Source organism: Watersipora subatra, chromosome 4 (assembly GCF_963576615.1).
Source record: "Watersipora subatra chromosome 4, tzWatSuba1.1, whole genome shotgun sequence".
Taxonomy (NCBI): Eukaryota; Metazoa; Bryozoa; class Gymnolaemata; order Cheilostomatida; family Watersiporidae; genus Watersipora; species Watersipora subatra.
The window spans coordinates 26,879,341-26,906,899 of NC_088711.1; the positions used below are offsets into that span (position 1 = coordinate 26,879,341).

The 27,559-nt window shown below is 38.7% G+C and overlaps 2 protein-coding genes across 2 annotated transcripts in view; one reads left to right on the plus strand and one right to left on the minus strand.

Annotated features, from left to right (window-relative positions):
• Positions 1 to 907, plus strand: part of LOC137394874 (protein flightless-1 homolog) — a 32,532-nt gene extending 31,625 nt beyond the window's left edge. Inside the window, exon 31 of the mRNA XM_068081647.1 lies at positions 657 to 907. Coding sequence (XP_067937748.1) covers positions 657 to 791 — 135 coding nt within the window. The 3' untranslated portion in view covers positions 792 to 907. The remainder of the gene's footprint in view (positions 1 to 656) is intronic.
• On the minus strand, positions 836 to 27,467 carry LOC137394872 (centromere protein J-like). Its single transcript, XM_068081646.1, has 23 exons — positions 27,334 to 27,467; positions 26,259 to 26,361; positions 24,828 to 25,012; positions 24,028 to 24,241; positions 23,539 to 23,621; positions 22,766 to 22,861; positions 21,770 to 22,654; positions 19,774 to 19,946; positions 19,576 to 19,690; positions 19,160 to 19,334; positions 15,645 to 16,060; positions 15,145 to 15,328; positions 13,509 to 13,643; positions 11,102 to 11,287; positions 10,517 to 10,734; positions 9,404 to 10,207; positions 7,430 to 7,619; positions 5,664 to 5,954; positions 3,506 to 3,644; positions 2,530 to 2,653; positions 2,121 to 2,194; positions 1,648 to 1,840; positions 836 to 1,506 (listed from the first exon to the last, which is right to left on the minus strand). The coding sequence occupies exons 2-23, from the start codon at positions 26,317 to 26,319 to the stop codon at positions 1,378 to 1,380; spliced, it is 5,070 nt and encodes a 1,689-aa protein (XP_067937747.1). The 5' UTR covers positions 26,320 to 26,361; positions 27,334 to 27,467; the 3' UTR covers positions 836 to 1,377.
• Positions 27,468 to 27,559: the final 92 nt, after the last annotated feature.

Genomic DNA, 27,559 nt, shown 5'->3' on the forward strand with positions numbered 1-27,559 from the left:
GCCACACCCTTTCACAAGCCGCATGGCTCAAATCATCAGAAAAAAGTGGCGGCTAATAGTCCGAAAACTACGGTAATTATTTCTATGGCGTTGCTTTCAAAGTTTTAACGAAAAACCGTAAATCTTTGGAGTTAGAAAATAGACTTAGATACGAACAGCAAGAACGAAAGAATTAATTGTTCTTGATGTAACTGAGTCATTATTAGTACCATTTTGGGGACAATTTTTTACTGATCACTTATGAGCTTGTAAAAATTAAAGAATGTCTAAGTGGCGTTCAATAGAGGTGGCGTTCAATAGAGGTAGCTTCAATATGGTAGCTTGTTCATCTTTTTAACGGTAAGAATGAATCTATTTTTGTGAATGACTCCTATATGGGTAGCCTTCAACAAACAGCAAACCAGCCCAGCAGTTTCCCGACTTCGATTGTTAATAGAATGGGATTAGTCACTTATCCATTAGTTCCAGCTATTGCCAAATATATGTTGATCCTGCCAGCTCTGTTGTGAACAACAAAATTCTGATTATTAAAAATTTCAAGAATCACCATTTTGAATATTTTGCAATTCTGCACAACATGTTAAAGACTGAGCTAGTGGTAAGATGATATTAACAGTTAATGGCACTGGATGACATACCTGGCATAATTACTTTAGGTGTATGTGGAGCACATGCGGAGGAAACAACCAGACAGACCACGGAAGCTTTTGCTGGCAATGAAGGGCCGTGAGAACACTCGTTTCACAAAGTGCTTCCATGGCTGGGGACAACATAAAATAGCTGCAGAGTGATCCTTTTACAGACCTCAACTACTTACTATCTATCCGCTTCCCTGTGACTTTTGATGAATTTATTTTGAGCCTTGCAATTTTTTCTTCTTAATAAAGCTCAATTATTTATTGTCTAATTTTTGTTTTATTTCACATTTAAAAACATCTCATTTAGTAAACAACCATTGCAAAAGTTTTCACAGTGACTACTACCCTAACACAACTCGCACAAAATAAATACGTTCAAATAAATATTTAAAAAAGATATTAACACTCAATATGTACACTGGATGGATTTGTCAACAATGAGCAAGCAGTAAAATGTCGGAAGAATGCACAGGGGCAGACAAATCAATATGGAAGAGCACGCATGAAGTATAAAATAAATATGAATTGAACAGATGTTACCGTGACAACAATATTCAACAAGTCATTGGTAACTGCCATCTGTTTGTCTTGAGTGATGATACTTCCGGTGCAAATCATTTTAGAATTTTGAAAGAATATCAACGTGGTAACAAATTGGTAATGTTTATACAAGCGTATATCAAATCTACACAAATTACACCTGAGAAATTAGCTGAACTAATTGCAGAAGTTGGTCGAGTCAAGACACCCTGTCAACTATTATATTGCCATGAGCATCCTTGATTCTTACTCTACCATTGGAGTATTTAGTCTCTTGTCGGCCATCATTGTATACAGTCTTTACTGTACCATCCGGGTATTCACGTCTCTGAAAAATGTACAAGCCACACTTATCGCAGTCGCAACAGAAAGTGGCAAGCTTTCCTAAACGATAAGATTTATATTATAAAAAAATTAATTGAATTTTTTTCATTTTTGTTTTTAGAGACAAATGAAAGTAATCATTCACCTTGTAGTTGTTCGTATGTATCTCCTTTTGACCGTTTGGCATTTCTAAGATCTTGACACCATTTACAACACGAACAATTGTGCCATCTGGAAAGGTAGTCTCTTCCTTTCCATCTGGGTGAAGATACTTTATGGCGCCATCAGGAAATATGATCTCCTTCGTTCCACTTGGGAATGTCTTTTCAACTTGTTTACTAAACAAAATGAATGCTAGTGGTTATCCATGCGCAAGCCCATAATTCATAACCTGCTGCACTGTAATACGTGATGGTGAAAAAGATAAAGTAGATGCAATTAAATTTGATAAAGTTATAATAGACTCAGTTGCATGTCTAAGTGCTAATTGTCAGACTAACTTGTTAAAAAACTCCATTCAAAGCATGAAGGATTTGAAAGTAGCCAAAAGTATAACATAATGCATCAAGGGATACACTGAACATGGTTTAGGACTGTCAATTCCTGACAAAAACTCACTTGGAAAAATGCACTATCTCCACACCATCAGGGTACGTAGTATGCGTCGTTTTAGCTTCAGCATAATAATACACCTGAAACACAAATCGACTGGTTGTGACTTCTAAATTCCTTGGTACTCAGTCTAAGGAAATATTACTTTAGAAGAATGGCCACTGGTTGGCAAGTAGGCACGGTGTCGAGTCATATGAAATAGTTGTGACAAAGTTAAAAATTAAAACAAATGATCAAATGAATGAACAAATGATAAAGCGATGCTCTGATCAAATTAATCATATTGCATGTCCATTAGTTATAGATACTTCAAACAAGGTGTGATATATACCATACAGCAGAATACTACCTAATCACTTAGTGACCTTAGAATAAACAAATGATTAAAAAATAAGAAACATTGCGGAGTCCTTACCACTGATTGGTCGGGTTGTATATGCTTCCTGTCACCATTGAAGAACTTCACCACAACATTTTTGCCATCAGGAGAAATTTCTTTACGAGTTCCATTTGGAAAAAAAATTTCACGGGCTCCAGTACTAAATAATACAGTAAAGGCTAGTAATGTGTGTGCAAATGTAGTTTAACACGCAGCTATGTGTTTATGACGCAGTTTAACATGTAGACATAACTCCACGCAATATGTAACAATGTACCTGTACATGTTAGCTACATTCACAATAATAAATTTTAGCCTTTGTGCTCTCCGAGACCATGAAGTTGTTAGCACCTGAGCAACATAAAAAAAGTTAACGAAGCTAGCTCTTCTTACTTTTTAGTTATTAGTGGCAACTCAATAAAACCACAAGCATTAATAAATAACTTGAGTATCAATCACAAATTTACAGGAACCTGATCGTTATTAATCAGATAAGAAACCGGCATAAACGAAAACGCTAAATAAAAAAAACTACATTAGAAAAATAATAGACATAAAAAGCTGAACCATGTGCATTCCGACCCGCATAAAGCATAATTTATCGTCTGTCACTTGAACATCTTGTTTTATTGTGTAGAGGTAAACTAGAGATCTTATTGATGTTGAAGAGCAACACCCAGATATGTAGATTTACTCAAGTAAATCATTCAGATTACAAAGCCAGTCTAGTAACATAGGATTACTACAAACTGAGGTGTTGTCAATTGCGGGGAAGCACTAATGTAGACCTGAAGAAATGGGTTAGAAGAGCTCAAGATCTGTTCAATAGTATTCCATAATGACAGTACATGTTGTGATGACAACTCCAACATGTGTATGTAGCGTTCAAAATCTCTTCAATACAACAACAAATTCAGAAAAGAAATATGTATGCTGCTACCACTATACATTTAAAGATTATGCAATATGTGGTAAAAATAAATATTAGAGCGAAAGAGTGAACAACTCCTACCTGTAGATACTTTCTCTTTTACCATCTGCATATGTAATCTCCTGACAGTCATTTTTGTCACCCCGATGCAGCTTCGGTGCTTTAATGGGTGACGATTCATCACTAGAAGTTGTAGAGCTTCCAATACTTTTTTTGGAGCCTGACCAGAAAAATATAGCAAATTGATAGTATTGTACCTCTAAAGTCTATGCTACTCTGTTGATAATACAGTGCGCCCTCGAGTTGCGATAATCCTGTTTTACGATTTTGTTCTTTACAACGTGTAACACGATGTTTTTCACCCTCTCTATACGAGATATTTTTTGCCATATGGTATCAATGTTCTCAAAATCCATATTTGGCAGTCGGTGTGCTGAATACATCGGCATAATGAAGATGCTGATATGCTATTCACCGAAATCCCTTCCACAACGCATGAAAGAGATACGATGCACGATATCTCACAGTTCAATGCTATTCGTTATTAGTTATAGTGAAAACGAAACCGGAAACAGATAGGTGTTAAAATTTTAGCTGATGACAAAGTTGAAGTTAAGTAAAATATTAAAAAAAGGCATATTAAAGCTTAGCTTTAAGAATGTGTTTGTTAATGTTAAATAAGAACATTTATGTTAATGTCTGTCTCGAAGGTCGAAGCTTCCTACTGCACGTACTGCACAAATTACATGGTAAAGTTTCATTTTATTGCAGATCGTAACCACTAAATAATTTAAATACACCAAAGTTACTGTACGTTACTATAGTTACCAAGGTTAATATATTATTTTGTTACTAATTTTTAATATGTACTGTACGTAGATAAAATTTTGATGATTTTTACCAGGAGCTGTTTGCATTAGATAATTACTATAGGCTTCTATAACCCCTCTATTCGACACTTTCGCCATACGATGTCAACACTGGAACGAATGAAAATCACATGGTGAGGGTCCACTGTATGCGACAACATAGGGCTCTGTGGGGAACTATGATACTGGACCAAAAGGGATTACATATTAGTAATATTACATACAAACTTGGTGAAAGAGGATGTTGTGACAAGAAAAGGTCGACACTGCATTCAAGGAGCCAAAGACATTAAATGTTTACGATTAGCGAGGAGCCATACATATTGCTCTAAGATCTCCAGTAATTAATGTAATCGCGGAAGATGTATGTTTGCAAGAAGCACACAATTCCAAATACTACAATCAGGTAGCAGTCATTCCAAGGCTACACATTAACAGAACTAGCATTTTAATTCATTTCTGTAAATTTCTAAAAAAAACTTAAACTTCACAGATAATAGAGGAAGGCAACTGAAATGGTGTGAACATGTATTCAAAGATATCATGACGCAAATAAAAAATTTGGTAACATGGAAACTATAAACCTTTGCATCAATCAGTTGAAAACTGATGCAAATGTCTTCCTTTTGTTTTGCTCTGCTAAGCTGAAAATCAAAGAGCATGAAAAAAAGAGATGGCTGTGAACTTTCATATTTTTTTCCATAAATGGTTGCATTTATTTAGTAACAGTTGTGTACGTATACTCGAAAAAAACCAAACATAAAATACCTTTGAAGAAGTTCTCCCAACTTTTATAAATCGTCGCAGCTAGGAGGCACACTAATATAAGTGTTTGTTGCAAAGTGCTTGACCATCATAAATGACAGCAATTTAATGAGAGCATCTTTGGTATTCATGTCAGACTGATATTGCCAAAAATATACACCCGACATCCAAGAGCAAGTGCACCATTCTAAGGTTCATTTACCGTATCTAATATTATTAATAAAGTGCAGTCTGGCTTTATTGGACGCTAGCAACACGCGCAACTGTGCTATCATACCTGGCAACCAGTCACCAAGATACGCGTAGAACAAGTGGAAAGACTGTTTGGTATTGAGAGACCAACAGAAAGGGCAGAAGGAGAAAATTCTAAAGTGAAACTCAGTACGAACTACTTACGCTGTGCACTAATCAAATCATTGAGCTTTTTCTCTAAAATAGGATAAGCACAATGGGGAACAATGATTGTAATCAATCAATCACTATAAACAGAAGAGGTACAGGCAAAGTTCAGCTAAAATTACTAGCAGAGGTCTAATCATACAGCTACACGAAACAATGAAACCAACCAATCAGAGAGAAGGGAATGATGAATCATCACCACCTACCTATACTGCTTATTCGTATGTCCACACCTCTTCTATCCACAAATTTTTCCATACTTCCAGTTCGTCCTTTGCTCTCAGTTTTGGCCGGGCTGTCGAGCGCATCTCGACTACTTGATCTGCCTCGTCGTTCTAAACTTGAGCCGCGACTTAACCTGTCTCTGCTCAAACTACCGCGTTTTGTGACAGCTCGCTCAGGGCTTCGCCTTCGTCTTGGACTACATCGAGATGATCTATCGGGACTATAACTTTCCAAGCGTGATTTGCTATCGGTTGCTTTTACCGGACTGCTATCTACAAAACACGCAATACATACAACATACAAACTGCTATCTATGAATGAGCAACTGACACTCGGCCATCAAATACATTGATTATTAGTAAAGAAGCCATAGTTTAGCCGATATTCATCAGATGTATTGGAAAAGAAGCTTATTTTTTTCTCCACGAATTCAGTGTATGAGTAAGCCCTCGAAGTTCGACTATGACGTCTGCTTAGTTTACTGCAAGCAGAGGCTGTGTGTATTTTTAATAGCAGAGTTGCACAAACAATGGCTCTGTGATCTTGGCTAGAATACGTCGGAGTCCAGTGGCCATTTCTCGCCGACTGGATACATGACCAGTTCCTGAGAGGAATTTAAGATTGGATGTTATTCCTGCCACCACCAGTGACCTTTTTTGGAATTGAACCCCAACCTGTTGTTTGTAGATCAGGAGTTCCAGACCATCAGGCGACGACAGTAGATTGATATTATTAGACCATCAAATATTCAAACAAGTTTTTCCAGCTGCCATCATTAGTTACATTTTACACCGACCAGCAACTTGCTCATCAGAGCAAGTGCAGTCAAACTCGGATAACTCGCCCTCGGATAGCTCGAACACATGGTTAACTCGAACCGATTTGCTTGGTCTGTTCCCACGCAATGACAATTTGCTTTAGATAACTCGACCTCAACTTTGTTAATTCGAACAGTTTTTTGCCAAATGGCTACCGAAACGATCTTTATCGCTTTAGAATGTCACCTTTTTCCAAGCCATAGAGATAAACATCAACTCTTAGTAGTTCTTAGGCATTGTTATTACCATCATCGACAAAACATTTTCGTTAACAGCTTTTCTAAAGGTTTGCAAAAAATCAAATTTTACCAAACATCCGCTTAGCGATGGCCATTCGAAAGCAAGGAAAAGCGAGGTAACTTTCGGATAAACTTAAAGAAAAATCGGCAAAAATGATCTTGGTCAAAACGCTCAAAAGAAAAAGATGTTTTCTTCTGAGCATTTCAACAGCGATCAAGTTTTGCCAATTTTAATCTGAAAATGTCCTGGCAGTCACATCACCTAAAAAAACAAACAAATCTTACTTGATAGAAAAATCTTTATACTTTCTGATGAAAAATTTTAAACTTTACATTAGAAGCCTTTTAATTTGCAACAAGCCATCTATGATTTTGATTTATATATACATTGTATATGTGCATGTATCTACTAATAAATACATGGACTTGTGACAGTGCTCTGATAACTTGAACGCTCTGATAACTCAAACACTTTCGCTCGGTTTTGTGAAGTTTGAGTTATCAGAGTTTGCCTGTATATGTAATGGGTCAACTAGACAATGCTTAACTGGAAGAAACTACACTGGGGGGGCGATCGTTACATAAACGAATCAAAATTTGGTAAGACACCTTCATGAGCAAGCATTTTACTGTTCAACATTTCAACAGCTACCAGCCGCCCTGCCAACATGACAGTGTCTCTACACTTACAGCTAGAGTTTAATGATGAAAGCCTCTGGTCATTGATTGCATCAGAACTGTAACCATGCTTGAGGTTAGGCCGGTCAGTTGACCTGTCCCGACTCGACTTGGAGCGCCGTAAAGGACTCTGGTTCCTCTTTGTTCGTAGTGGACTAGTCTGTGGTCGATCATACCTACTACGCCTACCATCATCCATTATCTAAAAAATACCAAGTCAAACTGAGATGCCGCAAAAGACTTCTGCCTAATAAAAACCATATGGATTAACAACACCAATAAACGATATATAAAAGCTTACATCTGCCTTTGAAAGCCATAATGACTGATAGCCATAGATAATTTAGGATATTTACAGTGAGCTGTTGGCAGATATAAAGTTGAACTGCAAAGTTTTGAGAAACCAATTCTTTATAAAAACGGCAGTCTCCGAGATGCTGATGTCATTACTATAAAGGATGACCAGTGCCCCCCCCTACTTGTGCTTCAAATAATGAGCTATAGTAAATGGTGATAAGCAGTTTTGATTACACAAATCACATTGCATGGAGTTTTATAACCATAAAGTAAGCATTGAACCTCTGCACACACAGGCAGCAGCTCAAAATCATCTCCGCTATGCAACAGAAATAAAAGCTCAAGGGTAAATAAAATTAGCAATACTTTCTTATTGATTGGGTTTACGAGAGGCAATTTGATGACAAGCTCTATGAACAGAGCGATTTCTGCGCAGGCAGCTATGTCTTTATATAAAGCTTAATCAATAATTGAGTTAAACTCTGTAAGTATACCAGCACTGCATATGGTAGAGAAATGCTAGTCTGCAATGCAGACCATTTAAAGGTTAGTTCACACCATATCACCGTATGTCGACGTTTATCCCACTTCGGTGATCATCTGTGATAATAATGTTCACACTATTACAAAGCCATGAGCATCTACATCAGTGAATAGCCGGCGACATAGCGGTTTAATTATACAACGCATTTTGTGGCGCAACCGTTGATGAATAATGGCCGAGAAGAGACATCGACATCGGGCGATATAGTGTGAACCAGCCTTATGACGGGTGCATGTTGACTGCTCAGTAATGGTACACGCACAGATTATATGTTTGATAACTGCCACAAAATACTAAAGTTAAAAGAACAAAAGAAGTTTAAGCACAAAAACTGTCCATTACTCCAGCCAACCAGAGCCAAGTTTCTCACTACTCCAGTCAACCAGAGCCAAGTTTCTCACTACTTCAGCCAACCAGAGCCAAGTTTCTCACTACTCCAGTCAATCAGAGCCAAGTTTCTCACTACTTCAGCCAACCAGAGCCAAGTTTCTCACTACTTCAGCCAACCAGAGCCAAGTTTCTCACTACTTCAGCCAACCAGAGCCAAGTTTCTCACTACTTCAGCCAACCAGAGCCAAGTTTCTCACTACTCCAGCCAACCAGAGCCAAGTTTCTCACTACTTCAGCCAACCAGAGCCAAGTTTCTCACTACTTCAGCCAACCAGAGCCAAGTTTCTCACTACTTCAGCCAACCAGAGCCAAGTTTCTCACTACTTCAGCCAACCAGAGCCAAGTTTCTCACTACTCCAGCCAACCAGAGCCAAGTTTCTCACTACTTCAGCCAACCAGAGCCAAGTTTCTCACTACTCCAGTCAATCAGAGCCAAGTTTCTCACTACTCCAGCCAACCAGAGCCAAGTTTCTCACTACTTCAGCCAACCAGAGCCAAGTTTCTCACTACTCCAGTCAACCAGAGCCAAGTTTCTCACTACTTCAGCCAACCAGAGCCAAGTTTCTCACTACTCCAGTCAATCAGAGCCAAGTTTCTCACTACTCCAGCCAACCAGAGCCAAGTTTCTCACTACTTCAGCCAACCAGAGCCAAGTTTCTCACTACTTCAGCCAACCAAAGCCAAGTTTCTCACTAATTCAGCCAACCAGAGTCAAGTTTCTCACTACTCCAGCCAACCAGAGCCAAGTTTCTCACCTCAATGACTGTTGGTGGCTCACTGCTGCCTGTGTTATTGCCTCTGTCCAAACTCTGTCCACTGTGACGGCTCCCAGTTTCTTTTCTCACAGTTGTATTGTGGTCTGCAATGGCCTTAGAGTCCGACTTGTCTTCTGCCCTCCCTTGCCTGCTGCTCCTACCATCTGGTTCTTGCCTATCAAGAGGGAGAGCCGGTACCTCCCTAACCCGCCCAGATGTTCGCTCTCTCGACTGCTGCCTGTCGCGAGTTCGAATGTTCTCATAAGAGGTGTACCGATCTCGAGAAGTAGTTCGATCTCTTGAAGTTTTGCGTCTGTCTTGAGCACTGGCTGGTCTCGCTCTGGTCGATCGAGAGCTCAGTCTTTCCTTAACCTTAGAGGATGAGTCTTCTGTAGGTTGAGCGATGACTTCTTTCTTGTGCACCTCAGGCTGAGCCATGTCACTATCGGTAGTCACGTCATTATCTGTATCATCTGTATAGGCTGTTCCGAGCACCGGTGCCGTATGGGCAATGTTGTGCTTTCCTGCAGCAGTTCCAGACTTGAGCCTATCTGAGGAAGAAGCTGAGTGGTCGCTGACAAGTTTTCTTTCAGGAGGCTTACGCTTTCTATCCTCAACCTTAGCCGAAATGACCGACGGCGTGAGGGTGCCTGAATGACTAGAGGGATTATTCCTAACATTAAGACTGTGAGTTGTAGAAGAAAGAGGGGTCCTGTGACTGTGTCTCGAGCTCACCGATGAGCCGCTCTGATTCTCAACGCTATCCTTTATTTTGTTCCACTTTTCATCAACTTTCTTGGCCACCTTCAACCAGCAAAACACCACCATGATTAACTTCAGCTTTGACGGTTGTAAATAGAAGAAGTGGAAACAAGATTTTGTTTGCAAAATGGTACAAATATACCATAGCTAGTTAGTATACAAATACTAACTAGCTATAATTTGGATTAACAGATTAGAAGGCAATTACATGTTAGATCATTTCCATCCAAAAAGCCATAATAATTATTAACTATCTCAAAAACTTACACTACTTTTTAGTGAATCAATGACTAGCCTAAGCTCTAGCAACATGCCATGTCTATCTTTTGTTTAACGATTATAAAATATCACCTGAGTTATAGTTGGTTGTTTGCTACTGATCTCAGACTGTTTCCAGAGCTGCTGTTGAGCTGCATTAACCTTTTGCTGTTCTTCAAGTTTAGCGGAGAGTTCTTGTTTCTCCTTCTCGAGCGTCTCCACCCTGTCCCGGAGTCGTGATGTGTTCGCAGTCCATCTCTGCTCCTTTCTCTTTGACTCCGCCTTCAGCTCTTCCAACTCGTGAGTCAATGCTGAAAGAGGTAACAATTTACTATGCGTCCATGAAACCATTCCAACTCATTAGTGAATGCTGAAACAGGTGAAGAGTTAACATGTAGCCATGACTCTACGTTATTATAGTTTAAAGCTACTGTCCAAAACTGTAATAGCACACCAGAAGTAAGACAACAAATCACAGACAGCAAGAACTTCAAATACAGTAATTCGTGATGAGATTTACCTATCATAAAATTACAGTGTGAAATGACCCGCAATATACAATGTGCATAACATTAGCTTTACAGGTTTCGAACTATTACAAGAACTTTGTGAAGGTTTGCCATTAATTTTATGCAATGAGATGTTAATGATGGATACACGAGTAACCAACAGGCGAACCTTCTATTTCCTGTTTGTCTTTCTTATTGCTCGCTATCTGTTGCTGCTTCTGCCAAGATTCAAATAATTTCCTATCATTTTTAATTTTCTTCGTTTCCTGAACCTTATATTCATTCAGTCTCTTCAACTCCTCATCTCTCTGCTTCTGGAACTCCGCCATCTCCTTTTTCAGCTTCGCCACACTCTCTGCAAGCAGGCAGGGCAATGATGGACACTAATGGCAAGAACCAAATTAGCTCTCTACTGTCTGAGATACTGCCTGAGATACTGTCTGAGATACTGTCTGAGATACTGTCTGAGATACTGTCTGAGATACTGCCTGAGATACTGCCTGAGACACTGTCTGAGATACTGCCTGAGACGCTGTCTGAGATAATGTCCGAGTCAGTATGTTTTTTCACCTTTCTCTTTTTCAAAAATTGACATAAAAGTTTGGAAGTCTTGTGCAGAGTTACATCAACGCGAAACACAGATTTTCATATCTCAAAGATATTCTTTGAAGGAGCCATTATTTCTTTGAAAAAATAATTGCAAGTGGTTTAAGAATAGGTAGGATCGTAAGTAGTAAAATTCCATAAATTCTAAGTGACTGTTCACGGTATAAAGGCTGATGACTCAACAACAATAAATGGGCAAAGCGTTTAAACGGTAGCTAACTTTTTTCTTTTGTTTATCGCTATACATTCCACTATGTCACTGCGTGTGAGTTAGCGTGTGTCTGTAAGTCTGTGTTAACGCTATGTGGTTCCACATTTTTAGCCGATTTCATCGATATATGTTTCATGCACATATGCTCCGTGCCATGATCACCAAAAACACTCGGTTTCAAAGGTCCATCTGGTTCGTGAGAAACAGCCTCTTTAACATCAACCAGCGGGCTACCTTATTGAAAATTAAAGGAATCACGAATAACGCCGGGTTTACTAGTAGTCACTATTAATTCACACCGTCGGTGACACTTTTTGAAGTTATTTATATTTAAATACTAGGATTAAGTTATTACATGTCTGTAAATTAAGATAGCCTTTAACTAACTTTTTATAACAACGAATTGAGATGAATGACTGTAGTAGAATTTACAACACGAGATCACTCATGGTAGTTGAAATATTCAGCAATTATAAAAAATGAATGAGTTACCCGGATATGATTTGGTCAGTAACTATCATGGTTAAAGTTAAATATTCAACTGAGTACCATCTCCATGCTACTGAAGATCCATTCCATGAAGCATGAATGCCAAAGAACCTCCCAGACGGTAAAATCTTCACAGTTGTGCACATAACCAAGTATTCAATGACACTATTTTGAAGCATGGAAATGCAGCGATTAGATGAATTATGTGATGAATATGCATCAGACCAGCTGTACGGCTCAAGCGAATCAGACAGCGGTGGGACGAAAGTTGGTCTAGGTCTGATGTGTTAATACAATCATAATATATTCATTAGACTGTGTTTATATCTGATTGTTAAAGGTTGACTTGCAACAAAATTCACATTACAGTTATTTGGTATCAAAAGATTCACCATGTCTTACTCTGTTATGTTGTAAGTGCCACATATGTGGAAATGTGATTACAAGCTCTTAAAAGCTCAAAAACGAAAAGCCGCCGTAGATTGGAATCTCTTCATTTCTCTGACGGAGCCATGAAATTTGGTTATCGTCTTGTCATGTGATGTTCTTCCGTGAATTGAAAGGGCAATAAAAAGCTCAATATAAAACTTATCGTAGCACTAGTTTATGACAAACACTTCGGGTTTTACCGAAGACCCCGTATCAAATATAGATGCTCGCTACTTTACAGTTTTGTTTTGGTTTGGTCTAATCGGCAAGTCGTAATCTGATCATGTGACCCAATGCTTCGCAAATAATTTCTGCAGCACTTTTTGATTATCACAAATGACCAACAGGCTTGTCATGATTATCAGACAATGATATGTACTCTTTCAAGCTAAGGCTAAAAAATTTAAATGATTTTTTACGTTTAAGTTATAAGAATCAGTGCTAAAAGTGACAGCATTACGATGACGATAAAATAGACGCAAAAGATCAATAGACATAGTTTTATTGAATGCGTGAAATATATGTGAAAATGTTTCGACGAATAAGGTTGCATGAAAGTGTAAACAGAAACCATCTAACACAGCTACGTCACATTTGAGCCGTTTTGGAAAGAGAATCCAAACTACGGCGGTCTCGTGTGGCTGCGATTAACTGTTCGTTTTTGAGCTTTTAAGAGCTTGTAATCACATTCCCACATATTTTGCACCTACAACACAACAGAGTAAAACATGGTGAATCTTTTCATATCAAATAACTGTAATATGAATTTTGTTGCAAGTCAACCTTTAAGGGTGAATGCGCTAAAAACCCACAAGCTATCAGAAACTGAAAGCTTAAAGACCTTCTCGTTCCTTCTTCAGCTTAGCTAATTCTGTATTTTCTGCTCTGAACCTTTCAATTTCCCTCTCCAAATCTGTGAGCTTCGACTTCAATGTCGGAGTCATGGATATCAGGGATTGAGCCTCCAAATCAGTGCCTGCAAACATAACGCTCAAGGGATTGCAAGTTTTGTGGCCTGCGCTCTAGCCCGTGCTTGAAGACAGTCCGGTAAATGTGTGGATGGCATGCACTACAGACTATTATAACTACTAGTACACCGACACACTGCGTACTACTAGTACACCGACACACTGCGTACTACTAGTACACCGACACACTGCGTAATACTAGTACACCGACACACTACGTACTACTAGTACACCGACACACTGCGTACTACTAGTACACCGACACACTGCTTACTACTAGTACACCGACACACTGCGTACTACTAGTACACTGATACACTGCGTACTACCAGTATACCGACACACTGTGTACTACTAGCACACAGACACACTGTGTACTACCAGTACACTGATACACTGTGTACTACCAGTATACCGACACACTGTGTTCTAGACGGTATGCTTATAAAATTTTGATTTTCTTTTGATCTTGCTTCATAGCGTTGCACTGAACAAACAACGGACGGTAATTGAAGTGCTGTATGAAAGACTAGCGGAATTCCCAACACCAGGCTTACCGCTAGTAACTTATAGATGCTAGTAACTTATAGAGGCTAGTAACTTATAGAGGCTAGTAACTTATAGAGGCTAGTAACTTATAGACGCTAGTAACTTATAGACGCTAGTAACTTATAGAGGCTAGTAACTTATAGACGCTAGTAACTTATAGACACTAGTAACTTATAGACACTAGTAACTTATAGACGCTAGTAACTTATAATAGACGCTAGTAACTTATAGATGCTAGTAACTTATAGATGCTAGTAACTTATAGACGCTAGTAACTTATAGACGCTAGTAACTTATAGACGCTAGTAACTTATAGACGCTAGTAACTTATAATAGACGCTAGTAACTTATAGACGCTAGTAACTTATAGATGCTAGTAACTTATAGACGCTAGTAACTTATAGACGCTAGTAACTTATAGACGCTAGTAACTTATAGACACTAGTAACTTATAGATGTTAGTAACTTATAGACGCTAGTAACTTATAGACGCTAGTAACTTATAGACGCTAGTAACTTATAGATGCTAGTAACTTATAGACTCTAGTAACTTATAGACACTAGTAACTTATAGACGCTAGTAACTTATAGACGCTAGTAACTATATAAAACTTGCAAGCAAACAAAACTGGTAACATCGTACACCTATAGATAGAGCATCTGTTGGTATCACAATAAAACTATTGACCTGTTGAGGAAAGCCGGCGGTCATCTGGCAATGCTCTCACTTTACAATGTAAATGCGATAGACTAACAAATCCTGGTGTTATTAACAGTTCTACAATGCACCGCTGACTGCTACACGTGTTGCCAGTAAGCAGCAATTACACTTTACATGCAAATATTTGAGTACTGCAAATCGAGCCTACACACTTGCCATGTGAGTACTAGCTCCTCACTGACCAACTACTGAGTTTCCTGTCAGTGTATGTTAATGGAGCGCCACCCTAAGGGCAATACCTTGATGCAATGGAGCTGGAGCCTGTGTGATAGATGGCTGAACTTGGCTGTGTGGTACGGCAACTGGATGTGTTTGAGTTGTCTCTACTTGTCCTGGGAGTACTTGCGGTGTTACTTTGCTAAGTTCAGAATGAGCGTCATGCCTCTTGGTATCAGATTTAGCCTTAGGTTCAACTGGCTTCAACTAGCAATAATATAGAACAATTCAAGCTCCTATGAGGCTAAGTTCTTCATGAAACTTTCGTAAGTTAAACTGATAAGCAACAACTTAGTAAATGTATGTTAGATAAAACCAATCATCCATTAAGTCAATCAAATTATCAAGATAAATATATATGTAAATAGTGTATATCGGTAATATAATCTTTAAAAACTTGAAACAAAATTATTACGAACATAAAAAGCTGTCTAATAACAAATGATGACCAAATTTATGTCAAAAAAACTTCTTTAGAACACGACAAGTAGTGATTGAGGCAAGAGATGCTAACGTTCCTTACCGTAGGGAAAAGTTTCTGTAGAAGCTGAGACTGTGGTGCCTCATCATCATCATCCTCAGATGAGGACACGATAGCCTCAGCTCTCTCCACAGTTACAATAGTGCCTTTACTTGCAGTCTCTCTTGAAGGATTGTCAGTTAGGGCAGTCATAGGAAACAGATTTAGTTGATTGGACGAATTTAACGGTTTTTCTGATTGGCTAGTTGTGGTAAGTGCTTGGTCCAGAGAGCTACCGACTAGATGGGATGACGTGTGTGTCTGTACTTGTTTTAGGGCAGGCGTATGTTCATATTCAGAGAGATATTTGTTTAACCTGTCCTTAGCTGGAGTATCAAGGGTGCTCTCATCCTCCCACTCTTTACTCTCATCCAGAAACATAGGCTTCACCGGTCTCTCCGGTATGTCCATCACAACTTCTGCAAGAAGACCAAATAATTGAAGTTGTCCAACACTTTTATTGTCTTCATAAAATCTCCTATAGTCATCTGCCAAGAATCATGAAAACTTAGAGAATCACATTAAAGTTGTCTGCCTACATTTACTCAATGCAAGGATGCTGGGCTCCAATTAGTGCGTTAAAAAAGGTTGGAAAGGCAGCCCTTTGTCCAAACTCGCTATAATTGGTTGATATTACTCTGATAAGCCTGAGACCAGTTTTCATTGATAGAATATTTAAATTGCATATTTAATCCAGCGCACATTTTTTATTAGTGATTGATATGATCACCTTATCACAAAGTACAGCGATTCCATTACATAATACACACTCTATAGTACATAAAGTTCTGCCAAGGCTTGCCATTCAATTACATAAAGCTGTAGCTGTGTTTCTAGATGCACTAGCCGAAAAACTATACCTGTAATTGGTCCCTATCAGGTGCTGTATAGGTATGAGCCACAAAAACAAGACACCAGCCTTGAGATGAATAAATATGGTAGAATTTATTACACGAGCTCACGGCAATTGAAATTTTGCGACCATTATGAAAATAACTAGCGAGAGTGCCCTGCAAACTCAAACCAAAAGTTAAATTGCTACGCGCTGAAGGGTAACAATGCTTACAAACATGCTGAAGGGTATTGGAAAATCAAATATCTATGAAACAATTCACATATACGTAGAGAACTCGATTGTCATTATGAATGAGGTCAATGTAGCTGAACGACTGGCACTCAAATTATTCAATGTTTAAAAGATTTGCAAATCACCATTCTAAATGAGCTGACTCGATTTGGTCAGTTGCTACCATGGCTAAAGTTATTTGAAGAGAACTGGTGTAGACGATATAATTATGCAACTATCTTTGTTGAGATGAGTGATTATAGTGCAGCAGTTTATGACTTTACTAGATAATTTCCAGCGTTGCACGAGTAATAAAAGTTTTTGTATAGACAGGTTATTTTTAATCGACATACACAGCATTTACCGTTCTAACTTTTAAATGGAGATATTTGTTTATTTCTGTGTGTCCAGCCAATGCATAATTCAAATATTTGAAAGCTCGAGGCATAGCCAGAACAGATTGTTGAAAAACATTTCTTACTTCTTATGCTACAAATTCATTCAAGATTTAAAACAGCTTATAAACAGTGGCAGGTGATGTAGTTGCTATTGGCTAAGTTTCTTTACCCTATGAATTTGAGTAACTTAAGCTAGTAATTTTTATTTTAATATATACTATAATAAGAGCCGTGTCTGTTCGGAGTCAGTTAAGAGTGTTAGGGAAAACGATTGCACCTCACAGGGTTCGTACCCGTACATTCGAATGTTAAGCCAAGCGCATTAGCACTAAACCATGCAGCTACCTTGCCACACTTCCAAATAATTGTGCATATAATTATTACACAGCATGATCTCTCATGGCGCACTGGACTGAAAGTGTGGGTATTTTAACTAATCGCTATTAAATGGACATACAAATGACAGACAAACACTTGATTTTATATATATAGATTGATCAGATAACCCACGCATCAGTCAAATGACTCTTCATCGGTTAAATTAACTATAAAATTTGCTGTAAGCGAATCGTTAACACAAAGAGACTAATTTTCCATCTTTGACAACAATAAAATATATACCGCCGTTAACTGTAGTGCCCGGAACGCCCTACACACCAGAGCGCGGGTGATCCAGGGAATTCATAAAAATTTACATGAGGATGACAAAAGATGTTCTTACAATTAGCAATAAAATAATTTACAGTACTGATGTTCTATGCAGGTTGTGGGTCAGTAGCCTCGGGAGTAACGTTTGTACGCCAATAAGATATGGCATAACATTGTAATTTTCACTGCTTATGACACACTGCGCACCACGAACACCCTCAAATTGATTTTGTGTTAAGTTCTGACAGTAAAATTTATGTCCGACTATTGCCTTAATCTTTTTCTAAGTACATGTATATGTCAAGGTTTGCACTAGGTTATTCGATTTCTATTTCAACTTCCAGAATCTTCTGCTGTACAAACAAATGTGTGTACTATGATCTCCGAGTCCTTAAGAATGTTCAAGTCTTCATTTGACAGTAAAACTCATGTTGAATGTTGATTAAGTACATTATAGTACGCTATTATTAGATTTATAGTTAGAGTGAATCTTTACTGACTTATTCAATTATTTGGTATATTTCTCTCATTCCTGAAACCTATTAAAATGTTTAGCCTTTCGTTCGAGTCTAACAATAGTAGTTATGGCGTCTGTTCCGTAAGTATCATAAATAAGAACAGAACATTTTTAAAGTTTATTAGTAGGTTTGCAATGATTACTTGATTATGCGTTAAGGACAAAGATTGCCTTATGAACTAAAGAGCAGGAGGCACTCCCCAGTTTTTTCTCAGATGGAGCGGTCAACTCATAGCGCATCCGCTCGGAGTGATCCTGCAAGTGACTTGCTTGTGAAGTTCTCCAAATAGTAGAGTTCTCCCGCACTAATGGTAGAAGTTTCACGCAGACGCACCATGCACTAATGGAAGAAGTTTCATGCAGGCGCACCATGCACTAATGGTAATAGGCAAACATTACGGCGAATCTGTCCGAGGTTCTAGCATTGTTTGTTTAATCTTTGGAACAGTGCAAAACTAAGCTGCAGTACAGAACTGCAACAAAAAGCTAAAAAATCTCGATAAAATATTTTATAGATTGAAAGGTTCGTGTGAACAGCGTAACCTGACAAGTATTCGTGCAAACCATGATGCCAAATCATGTAAACTTGTGCGTCAACTGATTCAGAATTCAAAACTGATTTATTTATTTTCTAAGTGATTTATTTGACCTAAAACACTGACTTAGTGACAAAGTTGGCAGCAAGTTTAAAAGCTTGACACAGCCCAAACTTTCAGCCAGCTAATAATATTATATATAGTACAATGATCATACTACATATTATATAATATATATTAGTTTTGTCTCTAAACTAGTTGAGTATAATGAAAAGTTCAATATTGATTGCCAGGGCTAGCAGGATGGTTACTATAAGAAACCCCAGTATTTCTCCCTAGATCTAGATACTGACCAATAGAGTGATGGGTAGCGGCTGCTAGGCTGATGTCTATGTTATCACTGCTATCAGAGAGCTTCCGAGGTGCTTTGGCGTATGCGATTTTTCGTTTGACTGCCACTTCCTGTTCAGCTGGAGCACCAACATCAGGCTCAGATTCCTGCTCTTCCTGCTCGCTCACAGATATGACCTTGAATCAGACAAACCTAGTCTAATGCCCACAATTCTGCCGACTGACTGTTTCCACCACTTACCCACGTCAGCGATGCCTGCTGTGTTTTTATCAGCATTAAGCATTAAAAACTTTCATTCCATGGCAGGATCCTAACTCAAGGTCTAAACACATAATAATGGTCACACTGAGCTTAAACTTCTAGACAAGTGAATACTATAGCCCACAAACCATAACGACGCGAACATAAACGCGGTACCTCATTGATTGAGCTATCCAATACAGCCATAGAGTTATTCATTGAAATATCTTTAGTATTTTCAAGTTTTTGTGATTCGTCAGGTACATTATGCTCAGCCTCATCCTTCACGAACCTGAGTATAAAACAGATATGAATGTAACCATGCAATAGCAGTGATATCAGACACAAAGGTATCCTAGCTACCCAGCTACATACTTGCTGACTGACTCCTCATTGACAGGCTTAGAAGTCGATGGCTTGAGTTCCTCAATCTTACTCTTTATCATGGGCGAGAGAACGGCTTTTGGCTTGAGGACCTCCTTTACAAGAGTGCAGTCACTTCGGAAAGACTCGTTATCATCGGCATACTGCTCTAGCATCTCAAAAACCTGCAAGAGAAACAATTCCTAAACAACAGCCACTCCGCATTACGTCAGCCAATGACACTCTCTCCTACACTCGAGCGAACGCCATCCTAAAACCAGTGACAAGCACCTGTTAGCCTCTTGGGAATGAAACGAGTGGTGATGTTTCTATGCCAGGTAAGTGATCATCTCAGCTATGCTTTAATTGAGTCGTTTACATCACTACTGAATCTTAATGAAAGCATTTTATTTGAACAAAGAGCCAACACTAGCTGCCCATACAATAAGCCCTATGAGGCAGGTCCATTCACCAAAACTAATACATTTTAATAGCATTATTTCTGTTGTATGAGTAAGAACTCACTCCTAGAAATTTATCGACTCCGTGAAATCCAACTGAGCAAAGTGACAGCACGGGTTATTAAATGCACTGAAGATAGCGGACTAGCGTGGAACTATCACCTAGAGAGACTTAGTTTGCTAGGTCATAGTTTGTATTACAGCCTTACTGCACAAGTTATCCTATTTAGTGTCAGTAATCGGTATGAGCCTTATTTAGTGTCAGTACTCGGTATGAGCCCTATTTAATGTCAGTACTCGGTATGAGCCCTATTTAGTGTCAGTACTCGGTATGAGACCTATTTAGTGTCAGTACTCGGTATGAGCCCTATTTAATGTCAGTACTCGGTATGAGCCCTATTTAGTGTCAGTACTCGGTATGAGACCTATTTAGTGTCAGTACTCGGTACGAGCCCTATTTAGTGTCAGTACTCGGTATGAGCCGTATTTAGTGTCAGTCCTCGGTATGAGCCCTATTTAGTGTCAGAACTAGGTATGAGCCCTATTTAGTGTCAGTCCTTGGTATGAGCCTTATTTAGTGTCAGTACTCGGTATGAGCCCTATTTAGTGTCAGTACTCGGTATGAGCCGTATTTAGTGTCAGTCCTCGGTATGAGCCCTATTTAGTGTCAGAACTAGGTATGAGCCCTATTTAGTGTCAGTCCTTGGTATGAGCCTTATTTAGTGTCAGTACTCGGTATGAGCCCTATTTAGTGTCAGTACTCGGTAGGAGCCCTATTTAGTGCCAGTACTCGGTATGAGCCCTATTTAGTGCCAGTACTCGAACCATGAACACCCTTCTCAATATACAGCCTACAGCGCTGAACACTCGCTTCAGACTTTGACTAGTGCGTATTCAAACGTAAACAAAAAGTGTTTGGACCTCCACATAAACCCATATAAAAAGTTAATATCTTTTCACTGCTTTACGGCACAAGCCGTGACAACCATGCACAACTTACAGAATGTAATTGTCTAACAAATACACTGTTAAACCTTTACATAAATTACTCTGGTTTCTCTTCATATGTTGCAGCAAACATTCCTATAAGACATTGTAATCTATTGAATTCGTTCCACAGCTCACAGTTAGGAATGCATGTATGCAGAACTTATTATTCGCATTGGGAATCATCAACAACATGACGGTTTTCATCACAAGCCAATAAAATTGAACTCCATAATAAATATCCCTACTAAACTGTTGTTGCGAGAAACTTTAAATGATATCTGCGGGAGATTACTTCGATTATAAAGTCAAATAGTCGCTGGAGTTTTACATTGTATACAAGAATACTCCTATGTTGAGGTGATCATGAGTAGAGGTTTGACTGTATATGCAGTTTGAATGAGCCATAGAAGCAGTTTTAACTTTTAGACTCAGACAAGAGAAATTATACAGAAGATAAGAAAGCTAGTAGAAATAAGCGAGAGAAACAAGTCATTATCAAATATATAAGCGAGAGACATGCATGCAGGTAAATGCAAAAGACCCCTACAGCCACCTACCTGCAGTTCATCAGTCTCTGCAGCCTCTTTGCGGGCTCGATCAATAATATTGGCAAGGAAAGACGAGTCCACAGGCTTCTTTACCGGAGAAACAGAAGCAGACGATGTAGGCGTTGGCAGATGCTTATGAGAATTGCTCGCAGAAGGCTTACGAGGAGAAAGTGAAAGTTTTTTCCTTGGTGATGTTGGCTTAGCTGGAAGACGGGTTGATGTTTCCATGGCTGAAGAAGGTCGAGTGCTAAGTGACTTCACTGGAGAGGAAGCATTGGATGCACTGGTAGTAGCCAATGGTTGGGCAATACCACTCTGGCCCTTGGATCGCCCACTACTGGTAGTGATCATTACTTTCTGTTTAGTGTTAGCGGCACTTGATTGGCTAGACGGTTTCTTTTGACTGACAACTGGTTTTGGTTCCGACTTCTTTGCCGGCATCGTGTTTGACCTTCGCAGTGATTTAGTTGGCTGATTGACAGGCACAGCAACCTTTCTGGTAACAGGAGGTGCTGTAGGTCTGTTTGGCTTAGCAGATTGTGAGACAGAAGACTTGCGTTTTGCTTCAGGAGGAGTGGAATCCTTAGCCTTTGGTTTTAAAAGAGGTTTACTATAGTCAACTAATGGCTGTCGGCTCTTAGAGCCGGGCTTATACTCCTTTTGTGGAGTTATATTCTCTTTGAGGTTAAACCGAGATAGGCCCTGACCCCGTTTTAAAAACTTCACTGAAGGCTTCTTAGAAGTTTGATCTGTGTGGTCAGCAGCAGCCTGCTCACTAGCAAGCTGCTCTTCAAGTAATTGTTCAAAAGTCTTTGTTGCGCCTTTGATAGGTTTATCATCATGGTTTGCCGATGGATTGGGAGCCTCCTCTGATGTCTCTACTTCAGATGTATCCTGTGGGAACTACGATGTGTATAATGGCAGTTTATTTAATTCTCTTCAGCAAATGTAATATAAAATTTAATGTGAATGCCGCCGTTTGCATTAGTTATATACGATACTCACGTGCTGAGAGGAGAGATAACCTTGACTGTCAGACGAAGGAAGAGGATAGACGCCCTCATCTGTGTCATACTCTTGGTCTCCGCCTACTCTGTGCAACTACAAGAGTATCGAAACATGCCAACAACGAAGTACCCTAACCTCACCCAGTCTCAGATAAGTGTGAAGTTCTTTGATTTTAGACGAGGGTTCTATGTTTACCGACCCCATCAGTTGATGTTTACATTATATTTGTTTTCTCGCTGCTGTTTCCATGTCCATGATCATAACCCAATACCCATAGCTTAATACCTTTGTTTTTATTTGTAGATAATAATAAACATGTTTTAGGTGCACCATTACACGTACTTAAAGACTGTTGCGCAGTGAATATATATTCAGGTATCACAAAGTATTGACAGTATCTCATAACAAAATAGCAGAATCAAGTCGCAATGTTGAAAAACTGCTAACATATATATAATCTGCTGTTACTTCATACTGAATATGTTCATAAAATGTGCGTATTTCAACCAACTCATGACCTTTCCTCCTAGAAGTTAACAACATGCTACATAATATGACAGTAAGTATTTTTTAAAGAGTTATCATGATGTCATTTTTGACGCCATGATAAGTAGCTTGTAACTGCTTATGGAATAAATAATCAGTTTTAATGATGATATGACATTGCAGCAATACTTTACTTGTTCCACTATAATCATGGAAAGTATGAGACAGCAGAATTAACAAGCTAAGAGGAAGAGCTGTAATATGTAAAAAGTATGTGCGCGTACCTGATTGTTGTTGATAACTGCATGGGGCTGGACATAGGGAGACCGAGATAGATTCCGTGTACGAGCCTTCATGGGACTGGTTTCTAAAAAAGGAAAATCTGATTCAACTTCAATTTTGTTGCAAGGCTTTGTTCACACTACATTCAGCCTTGCTGACTGAAATTGAGCCAATAATCAAGTTATAAAATGCTTAAAAACATATTTATAAAAAGGTAATCACTTAAAATTGTTGTCGTTTTCCTAGCAACTATATAATAGCTAACAGTAAAAAATGAGTGAGGAGCCTGTTTGAAGAATTGGCATTTGGAGTCTAGCCATACAAGTATCGAGCACCGAGCTATTCGACATGGCCAAACATGAGCCTTTCTTTTCATGAAATATCTTTGTGTCATATACGCCACCGTTAGAAGTCTTAACCTGAGATGCGATTCTTCTTCGACAAGACCTTTGTTAGGAACACAGTTGTTTCTTGAGGCCGCGGTTACCAACCTGGAGTGCTCCAGCGATCTTCTCTCTCACAGCCAATCACACTTGTTATCTTGTCTTGTTCTGTAAGCAGTTTGTGCATCTGCTCTTGCTGCTGCCGCAATAGAGCTGCCTGTTGTTGCTGCTGCCATTGCCGAAGGTTCTGGAATGTTTCCATGAGCTTGGCCTGCTCATTGGCGATGACTTGATTCCAAGCATCATTAGCATCAGTTTTTGCCTGGCCAGCCTCTCCCTGACAAACATTGCTAGTGGTATATGTGTGAAACATGACAGTCTCTCCACCTACTTGATTATATCAAAACTTGCACCGATTCACTTGGATTTAGTAAAAAGAGCCTTGAAAAAAAGTACAGAAATAATATCAAGGAGATAATTCAACAGCAATTGGATTATTCAACCCACATTCACAGAACGTATCACTGCTTAAACATAAGCGTTGAAGTAAAGAATCATAGATGGCTGACTGGAATAGCCAATGATGATTGTCTAGAACAAACTAGGGCTTGGCACCGCATTGTCACCTGAAAATGTGATGCGTATAACTATAGCATTTTTGAAGACGAAAAACCTTTTCTATCTACCGGTGTCACTCGACTCATTACGGTGTAGCCTAAAAATACTTATGTCCCCTACTTTTTTAAGTCCAAATGAAAGAACTAAAGATACTAATAATAAAATAAAGAATAACAAAGATAATATAATATGTTATATATAATAATATAGCACATATTCAACTATTTATCATAGAAAAGTGGTTAGGTGGCTTCAGGTTCCTACTGCGACGAGCTCAACTTCAGTTCTGCAGTTATTCTCACCTGTTGTTTCAGTAATTCCATTTTTTCTGCTATCTTATCAAAGTTTATTGTCGAATGAAAACCCTCCGCCTTGACATCGTGTTCTGAGAGGTCGTCATGGGAAGAATGAAGCGAGTGTTGCATCATTCCCTGTTCATCTCCCACCTGCATCCCTTCCGGCCTTCTCATTTCTCCTAAAATGTTATGAAGATGCAAACTGTTCTTTCCGCGGGAAGGGCAGCGCTTCCGTCACACTAAACACATCGCATTAGAGAGCAACTATAGCAGCAACTATAAAACTCAACAGCCATGAAACTCAACATCAAGAATGAATAAATTATCTTTCTCAGACATACAAGTATTCTAAAACAGCCAGAGAAACATCTTCAATCCTAGATATAAGTTATGCAAGATGCAATGGTGACAAGCACTTGGTACCGCTGCCACTAATCTACAGCTAGCAATTAGTAATCTATACCTCCCTTGACTGCCACAATCACTAAACATCTGTAAAGCGACAATACGGGCTATCTCAAAGCTAATTTAAGGTAGCCAATTCAAATGAAGCTGTTCTCAGATTTGGTTATCAATGTAGGCAAACAAGAGGGCATAATGGCATTAGCGTGACGTTAAAATAACCCGAAGAATGCATCTCTTTCCTCGTAGGCTCCTACACCTGGCCTCTGTCCGTAATGAAAACTATGGATAGAGAATGTTGTTTTAGCTCAGGGGACGCATAATGCAACGCATGAAGAGCGCATTACAGATGAATAACTAATACCGGACTGCTTTGGACAGATATACTGGCAAAAGTAAGACAAAACAATGCATTCAATAGCTCTATTGTACCGCATTAATTTCAAATCAGATTGAAAGTCGTAACCCACTAGTGATTATGGCTAACTCCTCAGGAAATGGAGACAGGTTGCAACTAACATGTCCCCGGGTGTATATAGCGGGTGTATATAACGTGATATCGTAGTGTTAACGTCAGTTTGTTTGAGCGGTCCTTGTTAACTCATAGGTTCAAGTACGACTTGCGAATCAATCACTACACATTTTGCTGCCCGATTACTGGAAATGATTGGTCAGTTGAAATGGCTGACTTAGCCCCAGTTAGAGCTGAAGCGAGCTACTTGTAAAGGTCCTATAGCTACCGATTGATTGAAACAATGCAAACATTCTATTGAAAAAAGTTCTGACACACTCGCATACCCAGCTGCAAGCAGGCTTTTATCGATAATTATCAATAATGCCCTCTGAGTGAACGAACATCTATGTTTGAGTTTGTTCACTCAATTCAAGGTGAATAACTATAATCAGTTTGGACAGAATAAACTGGGATAGGCAGCAGATACAAAATACATCAGCAGTTCACAGACTTTCTCCGCCATGGTACATAATACAATATTAAAATATTTTCTAATAAAAGAGTCTTACCATTAGGAGGCTGAGACGATGGTTGGTAGTCGAGAAAAACGCCTGATCTCCGAGTAGCCATAATCAGGCGAATTATAAACTATCCATGTCAGTCATATGCATACTGCAAATGGTACAAAAGCGTTGTAGATTTTAATAACAGCTATTACAGCATAATAGCAACCTTACCAGCAATTACATGGCAACTCCATTGACTAGCATCATAGAGATTTAAATCCGATCTCATTGAATAGCTAAGCAAACAAGACGCTGTGTGAATAGTAAACATCACGATAAAATCACTCGTAAGAATAACGTGAGCTAGGAAAAGTATGCTTGGTGCAAAGCTAAGTAAAACTTCAAATTACGGCTGATTGATCACATTAGAAACTCAAATACAGTGTACTGCATCATTCACTAATTGAAGATTCAACCGCCATGTAGCGATTATAACATATACATGCAGACCACATGATGTTATATATCTTGAGTACTAAATTCGAACTGCTTAACTGATTGATAAAATACATATTACCCTACTGCAAACAAAACCCTCTTGGTACTAGAATTTACCATTTGAATATTGGTATCAAACCACTGCACAAAGATTAGATAACTGGCAAAAATAGCAAAACAATTTGACAGAATTCTATGCAAAAAGTTCAAGTAATGTAAAAGCTTTTAACTATGGCAAAATCAGTGCTAGTTCATAATTGCAAATCCCTCTTATCGCAATATCTACAGCGTGCAAAAGCATTTTCCAATTAACATCGCCAAAAAAGTTGCACTTGTTTGCTTTATTAAAACAGAAAAACTAATCAGCGTTGTTGTAGTCTTTAAAAAGTATGGTTGGTTTCATTCGGTGTCGAAAGCAGACGACAAAAAGTTTTCTAGAAAATCAATGCTAAATATAGGGTTTCAACAAAAAAAAAAGTTGACAAATAGTATCTTTAACCACTTGAAACACAAAATATTATGACAAAATTTTATAAATAAACTTAACTTGCTATATGGCTCATTGGAATTTTAAACTAGCATGATGAACTTTAACAACGTGACGATGAGTAAAATAGAGTGTTGAGAAAGTTAAACTTACCAGCAATAAGCCTACCAGCAATATTAAACAGAATCCATACTAAAAAGTTAATCAAGGTAAAATTGAGAAGGACTTGCTAGGTGAGATGCATAACAAAAAGTTCTTTTCGAAAATCGACGACCCTGTTATACCGTTCTGGCTTATACACTCACGTTGTTTACACTCCGCTGGTAAGCAACCAATTAAACCGCGCGGGCAAACAACGCCACCTGCAATATCTTAGACA